Source organism: Salvelinus sp. IW2-2015, linkage group LG5 (assembly GCF_002910315.2).
Source record: "Salvelinus sp. IW2-2015 linkage group LG5, ASM291031v2, whole genome shotgun sequence".
In the NCBI taxonomy this organism is placed as follows: Eukaryota; Metazoa; Chordata; class Actinopteri; order Salmoniformes; family Salmonidae; genus Salvelinus; species Salvelinus sp. IW2-2015.
This window is the reverse complement of record NC_036844.1, coordinates 6,733,961-6,742,409: the sequence shown is the minus strand read 5'-3', so window position 1 is coordinate 6,742,409 and position 8,449 is coordinate 6,733,961. Positions and strand designations below refer to the sequence as shown.

At 47.5% G+C, this 8,449-nt stretch overlaps 1 protein-coding gene across 1 annotated transcript in view; it reads left to right on the top strand.

Annotated features, from left to right (window-relative positions):
• LOC111963846 (collagen alpha-1(V) chain-like) overlaps positions 1 to 8,449 on the top strand; it is a 157,004-nt gene that overhangs the window by 107,473 nt on the left and 41,082 nt on the right. The window contains 2 exon segments of the mRNA XM_023987395.2: positions 7,393 to 7,437; positions 7,878 to 7,931. Of these exon segments, the coding sequence (XP_023843163.1) occupies positions 7,393 to 7,437; positions 7,878 to 7,931 (99 nt within the window).

Below are 8,449 nucleotides of genomic sequence, written 5' to 3'. Positions count from 1 at the left end.
GAGAGAACGAGGCCTATTTCCCACATAATATCAGCGTAACAGTAGAGGTGGAAAGCGACAAGGGAGAGAGTAGAGAGCACGTAGGAGAGAGAAGAGAGAGCAGTATGAGAGAGTTAGAAGAGAGAGCAGAGAGACGAAAGCCAGAGAGAGAGAGAGAGAGAAGAAGGAGAGGAGACAGCGTAAGCATGAGAGAGAGCATGACGTACAGATATGAGTGGAAGCGTGAATGTTGAACAGAGACAAGGCGGGCCAGTAATAGTCCAAGCTGATATAAGTACACATGACTTTGACCAGGGCCCTATTCCACTATAATATGTGGCACTTAGTGTTGACCAGGGCCCTATTCACTATAGTAGTGGTATTAAACTAGATAATAATCAGAGAATTTCATCAAAAACACATACTACTCAAAAAAATTCATGGATGAAGCTCGAGGCAGACGACATAGAGGTATGTGAGCATGTACGTCTGAAGCACGGTGCTTTAGGCCAACATCAACCACCACTCTACCAACTGGGGCTTCATTAGTATCAAACACTAAACTGGATCAGAACGCTTAAACACTAAACCACTACCAAACTAAGGCTGAAAGATAACTAAGTAGCCGTAATCTCATTAACACTCCTTGATAAAGACTGGTTCGAATTGGGACGTCGAGTGAAAATCCAAAACCCCCGCTACTCTTTCGTTGCGACGCACGTGGGGTGGCCCATGTCACTAATTATTACGTGTTCACACTATATGATTTAGGGACCAAGGGCAGCCTATTACTCCTTATATGGTAGTTGGATACTTAGTTGCCCTGTGCAGAGCCTCTATGTCCCTCTGGATATATGTTGTACTACATATACACTTAAGACAGTACCGGGAGGGGGCCTATTCTTCTCCTTTATACTAGTGCTAGCCTCACTGTTGATCCCTATAAGGCCTACTCATTCATTCATTAGTTGCTTACTAACTGCTGCCCATTATACAATTGGGTCTTGTACTTGTAATTACAACCAGCATAGCAGTCACCGCGGACGGTCATGTTGTCTCTCCTACGAGTTAGGTCATGAACTGTGGTCTTGTACTGGGAGTCGCGTCGGACGAGCACAGCGCGCCACGCAAAACGAGGCCTATTCACGACTAAATTCAGCCAGCTATCAAACACACGATCACACCGCGAAGTCAAGCTTGTGGTGTTAGATCCATTGAGGTTCCCTCATTTTTCCGGTAGTCCATACGTGCACTTAACTGTTTTTCGCACCCTCTCTAGGGGGCCCTATAGTGGCCTGACACCTAGTGCACTTTGACTGTTGTACGGATGGGAGTCCGACCGTCAGTCATACGACGTGTCCTCGGCCTATTCCCCATATGGTGCACTATGTTGACGCATGGGTCTCCTATTCAACCTATACATGTGTACTACTACATTGAACCAGGGCCCTATTCCCTATATAGTGTACCTACTGGTTGATCCAAGCAGCCCCCCCCCCCCTTATGGCTCCCCCCCCTATTATTAGTGGCACTACTGTTGACTTGTGCAGAGCGCACTAATTCTCACGTATACGGTCAGTGCACTAGGCTGATCTACTTCTGGACCCAGCGAGGGCGGCCATCAATATGGACGCATAGAATGATTAGGTCGCGAGCTTCGCGCTTAGTTGATCAACGGGGCCAAAGTCAAGGCTTGGCCTCCAAAAGTGGTGCACACTCATATATCTGTAATGAAACAGCAGGGAGGAAGATCCTCGACTTCGACCTTCTAGCCGTAGTTCCAGCGGCAGCTATCGACTTTGCAGCAAACGCTCGTGCGGGTCCGAGTCGATTGTCCGCCGCAGGTTATAAACCGACCCAGGGCGGTCGCGTTCCCCCTGGACTACTCACCCTGGCACAATCAGTAGGTAGGGCTATTCGACTGCAATGTAAGTTAGCGGCAGGCTGGGTTTGTAACGGATAAGGCCCCTACTATATTGGTTAATGGTTACTTCAGTCTTAGGAGTGGTACAGAAGAACGGTAAGTTGGGAGGGGACGAATTCATCGTCATTTGTTTATGTGATAGTCCTTCCCTCACTCGAGTTTTATTACATTATGGCGCGACGTCTCGGATCCTTGTTTCGGCCCCTGCTGACACACGTTGTCCTCAGATGACCTCATCAGCCCACGGCTCGTGTTATTCTGCTGTTATGGGTAACAGAAGAAAGTTTAGTGGCTAGAGCAGCATATGAGTTGAAGGGGATACGTCTAAAATTGTATATAATAGCTCACATCGAGCTATTAGTACTGGGGGTACAAGACAGTGGGGTTTAGAGGTTGGAGAGGTCATGATGACTCACCAGGAAGAGGTGAAGTACGTAGTTGTGGACTGGCATCAGAGCCCAGACGAAGACCCAGGGTGGGGTGTAGACGCCTCGCTATAACCGCAGGATAAACCCTGGCTCCGCCAAGCGGCCCACGTAGCTGTAGGGAGGCAGAGGGAGAGAGAGGAGAGAGAGAGGGAGAGAGAGGGGAGAGAGAGGGAGAGAGAGGGAGGAGGGGGAGTAATGGATCGAGGGTAGCACAAGAGCTCTACTCTAAGAACGAGAGAGAGAGCGACGAGAGACGAGAGTATGAGAGACCGATGTGCCACAGACAGTAGAGGGAGATGATAGAGAGATGAGGAGACAGGAATAGAACGAGCAGACGAGAGAGAAGCAGTAGAGAAGGAGCACGCAGTAGAGATAGTTAGATGAGATGAGTGAGAGAGAGAGGCACACAAGAGACGGTGTCAGGTTTCAGTTGACGTATGTACGCACCTGATTTTAAAACAGAGCAGCAGCTTAACCAACAATCCAACAATGGGACCACATAGTGGATACGCCACGAATTAACAAGTAAAGGTCCGTTTACTTGACGGCTTGAGATGACTCCCACCGTTGAACCGCTATATGCACAGAATAGGTCTCTCAGACAACACACAACCCAAACAAACGGAGGGGCAGACTGACAGGAAAAGAGAAAATACCGGGGAGGAAGAGGAACACAAGTAGTAGAGATGCGCTAGTTACTATCGTGGGACTCATCACCAGATTGACAGGAGGTGTTTACTGCTATTGGTATACCAGGTGGGTTAGCTGTATTTATTGGGAGTGACGTCCATATAGGCCGGTGTATGTGCTTCTTCCTTGTTTACATCCTCCGTTCTCTCTGGTCCTCGTCCGTCGCGGGGGTGAACATTGGCGGGGTGGCACCTTCATCGCCTCCTGGACCGGGCTACGTGTGTGGCCTTGCAGAGCCAGTGGGACCTGCGAGAAGATACCATGTGTGGTAGAAGTTTGTCACAGAGAGTCTTTACCTTTATGTCCAATCAATTTCCAACATCAGGTGAGAATACGAGAAAAAATTCACAAAGTGTCGACGCTGAGAAATGGGCAGAGATACCGAGAGAGAGGTAGCTCAGAGAGTAAATCAGCAGAGGAATTCCAGAGAGGAAAGGAGGGTTGCACAGAACGACAAGTTCAAAAAAGAGCAAAGGGAGAAACAGACTCCGATAAATAAAATAACGACGAATCAAGACATAATAGCTATAAAGAGAGAAGCGAGCTTACCCAAATGTCCCCTTTCTCTCCGGTTGGGTTCCCTTCCTTTCCTTGGCGTGTACCGTGGAATTTATGTAGACACGCAAAATTGCAACGAGTAGTCGGGGATAATTCTAGCACACGCTCGTCGTAAATATCACAACCTATACTACAGTAAAACACAGCCGGGATGTACGTATGATCACGTGGTGACTAAAGGCATTTCGGAATAAAAGCTTCCAGAGTTCAATCTCATTTGGGATGTCCCTTTAACTTGGCCAGCATTTTACAGCATCTCCATGGGCTTTATAGCACATCTTTCAAAGAAAGCACCTGTCTCAAGACTTCCAACACACACCACACACACACACACACAGCCCACTACACACACCCCACACACACCCTTCGCATGGCTTCGAGTGACAAAAAGGGGCGCGGGAAATTGATTATGTTCCTTCGAGATACCAACGCTGTATTCGTCTCATGATAGGCGTTTCAGGAGACAGCACCGCACGGCGCCGACGCTCGACGCACGCACGACTTCCTAAGCCGGGCGAAAATATGAAGTCGCCAGACAGAAAAGAGGGTAAGACAGGCGGCATAACTATCAATGCTTGGTTTAGATTGATCGCACTGCACGAGAGAGAGAGAAGAGAGAGATGAGCAAGAAGAGAGAGAGAGCGAGCGCAGCGACCAGACCCGATCGAGAAGAGGGAAAGAGCGAGAGAGAGAAGAGAGAGAGAGAGAGTACGAGAGAAAGCGCAGAGAGAAGAGTCAAGAGAAGGAGAGATCGAACAGGGCTGAGAGACTCTGGTTAAGACATAAGACGGTCCAGTCCGATAAAATTACATAGATATCAAAGTTTGTCGTGTCGAACTCTTCAAGTCTCCAAGTCCATATCGCTCTCTCTTCCTCTAAACCGTCTCGTGGTACGTACGTCGTCATGGGAAGCTGTCGAGTCTTCTCTCTCTCGAAAGTCTCAGCAGGAGCTCGATACTCGTCTCTTCCCTATCACCTGCATAAACATAGGATGTTTTAGGTAGCGTCTCCTCTCCTTACAGCCCTAACATCTACGTGGGTTGGAGGAGGGGTTTTCCTGTATTAGCGGAGGGCTGTTTAGCAGAGCGACTCCATCCCACGAACCAACTGGGTCTGAGGTCCATGAGCTCTGAACTGGGCGCTGCCATGGAGGGGTCCCGGGGGGGGGGAGCCGGGGGGGAGGGGGATACCGGCCGACAGACGCTGTCTATCGAGCCTGGTCATACCTTGTCCGAATCTCGTCTTCCTTAACTATTCAGCTTCTCTCTCTCCAGATCAACTTTTTCCTCATATTTCCGCTTCTTGTCCGTCAACGTGCACCGACACACATGGGTTGAGTCAATAATGATCCCTTTCTTACTCTCTCTCTATATCCCTCCCCACGTGCCAATCTTCCTGTCTGAATGCCGACGGCAACATGGTTGTGCCAGCGACGCCAAGCGTGGGGAGTGTGGTTCGGGAGAGTTATTCTCACGCCACACTTAAACTCCCTTCCCACCAATCGGTCTGACCATCAGTACTAAATAGCTGATGTGATGCTGTATACTAACACTTTTAAGACGTACTTTAACTGCATTTGCATCTAGATACACTCTTCTGTTACCAAGCCACTAAGATCAATAGACGACCTTAAACATGGTAACGGGGTGACTCGTCGCTTCGGGCATAATTCATTCAGCATGATACCTGTTTTCCGGTAGGCCACCCGCTCAGTACACACAGATAAACACGTCTGTGTGCCTATGAGGTTCATAGAGTAAAGCAAGTGAGAGCGGAGAAGAGAGAAGGAGGCGTCAACAGATACTGTAACTGGAATACGGTCAGCGTCTCAGGTGACAGACCACAGGTGGTGAGCAAATCAGAGCAACTGACAAAGGCATTCACGCCCATCAACATTATGACAAAAGGCATGTAGTGATTATGATGATTGGGAGCTTTAGACTAAAGCTGAGAAATTATAGTTCCTCTAACTATAACTACTGAAATCACAGAACCTAAAAAGGGGGCATCCTATTAAAATAGGCAATCCTAAATAACTTTACTATTAGTGATGGTACGCTCACTTTCTGTGGATATTAAATAAGCGTGGCGCGGAAACATCGAGTGAAGAAAACCTCACTTACCAATCGGTATAACAACTGGCCCGGCATATTGATTGTATTTAAAAAGTTGGATATGTTCGCTAACACGAAGTATCTTGCAATATATTGACTCAGAGTTTTTATTGCTGCAACAGTCGGATTAGCGGCACGACTGGAAGAAGGAAACCATTTCGGGCTATAAAAGGCCAGGAGGACTTACAGTTATGTCCTCGAAGGGGGCCCGATGAGGCGTTGACGGCTAGAGGACCTATGGTAGTCCTGTTAGACGAGTACGCCCTGGACGGGCTACGTATTTTGTCCAGTCACATACAGATACAGCTCACTAGTCAGCAGCACTATGGAGCTGATGACGGACAGTTGTGAAGCTAATGCACATTATTGGGACGTGAAGAGCTGGTCTCACATAACCATGGACTAATGTAAATGCATAAGTGGGCGAGGAGTGCACCACATTTATACAATCAGACGAGAGCTCGAAAATCGATAGGCTGTAATCTCATTACCATGGTCAAGCTGGAATCCTAAGATGATCATACTGGCTTGCAAACCTGAGCACCTGGGTTTCTGTGCTGTCCACTGGGGCCAAGAGGTTTCTAGTCCTGGGGTCCGCACTATTACGATGGTAGAAGGAGACAAAACTCTACGTGAGCCGTCTCTTGCATGTCAACAGTAGTGCACTATCCCACAGGACTAGTCCGTAGGTGTCAGCGATTAGGGCTTCTGGTCTGACAACAACAGTTAGGTACAGCGTTAAAGGCCGCTAGTTAGGAAAATAGAGCCGGTCAAGAATAGTAGTGTAGAAAAGAAATGCCGGCAACGAACATAGCGGAACGTGTAAGTGTAGTGGAGTGGACTTTTGATTGCGCTTCAAAATTCACATCTACATTATTATTTCTTCACAGCGAGACATGAAAATTCCCAAGGAGGTTGGGTCGTGTTCCTTTGTGATAACAATAGGCTTCTCAGTTAAGTGTTCGTCATATAAAGACTATATGGGGATGATTAAAGGGGGCGCTGGTCACAGTAGTAGCACTATATAGGTTCGACATCAGCGCCCTGGTGTTCCACCATCCCCCCTAGTCTTCTTTAGTTTCCCTTGCACTTTCTTTCTTTCTCCTATCTACTTCACTTTACTGTCGACTATTAGGTCTCCTTGGTCTATTCAGCAACGTACTGCACTTATGGATAGGGGGAACGAGACATACGCGAGGCACACAGACCATGCACTGGCACTAAGACCAAGTACACTACAGCACACCACCCTGACCACCTCATCTCCTAAGAGAATACCACGGCCCCTCTTTGGTTCACATCTATGTATGTGCATTTATATACAATATTCCAAAAAACAAAGCAACATAAAACAAAACCTCCTCTACACTAGTCTCCCATAAGCTGAATAGGGGCATCTGGTCCAACAACAGTAGTACCAATCTACTATATATCGGGAATACTGGCGTGGTTCAATTCAGTGAGTCTCAACACTGACCCACCTATAATAAGTGAGATAGGCTCTGGTCAAATCAGTAGTACACTCTATAGGGAAGATAGGGCCTGGTCCTAACACATGGTCGGCAATCCTCTAATAATAGGGGCAATTCCTTTACCAGGGGCCCCACACTCTCTCTCTCTCTCTGTGTCTCTCGGTCTCTATCTCTCTCTCTCTCTCTCTCTCTCTTTCGCTCTCTCTCTCTCTGCCTTTGCCTACTAGGGAGCCGATGGTGTACGAGGCCTGAAAGGAGGAAAGGGTGAAAAGGTACGACAATAGCGTGCGTTTGTGTCCGATCTTCTGTTAGAGTGGTCAAATGAAACAGGCATCAGTCACACATGATAGTAATGAAAGTGATGATGGTTCTAACAATGATGGTGATGATGAAGGTGACGATAAGGATGATGGTATATGTTGCCGAATCCCATACATGTCTGGCTGTCCTACTTCTTTTTGGGAAAATAAGATCTAGAGTTTCTATGGCAACAGGGACTGCCCAAAGCAATTTTACAGGTGTGTGTGAGAGAGAGAGAGAGAGAGAGAGAGAGAGAGAGGGATGTGTGTTTTTTTGTGTTCACACACGTTTGTTTGTGAATGTCTTCGTGAGGGCGGATATGGCTTTCCACTGCTCTCCAAAACAAATGACCACATTCTCAACACCTTTTACTGTCTCCCCCTCCTTTGTCTTGTTCCTTTCTTTCTCTCAGGGAGAAGATGGATTCCCTGGCTTCAAGGGAGATATGGGAATCAAGGGTGACAGGGTGAGACATTTATCTTTTGTTCTATTTTTTTTTGTCAAATGCCGTCCACAAATGCCGTCCACATATCTGGACGTCTCAGTACATAATATCCAACAGAGTTTAAGCAAATACTTTCATCAGTCTGGCAGGGATTTAGTGTTCCTTTGACAGGCTTATGATGAAGGGTACAGTAAAACCCAGTTTGACTTTGAAAAGTGATGAAAACGTTAGGCTAGTTGTCATTGGCTAGTTGTCATTGGCTAGTTGTCATTGGCCGAGGATTTTGTCGAGTGCACAGTTGATCCTAAAGTTCTCTGGTCCAGTAGGAGGTGACCTTTACTTAAACTGTTCAGTGGTATTGATCCCCTACTGTCTCTCTGCCCCCCCCCCCCGATTGGCCCGAAGTCACTGTGACTGCTGAGTCACTGTGGAGTTATGGGTAATGAGCAAGCACTGACCAAACGTCTCTGTTGCCAGTTCTGTGTGTGTGTGTGTGTGTGTGTGTGTGTGTGTGTGTGTGTGTGTGTGTGTGTGTGTGT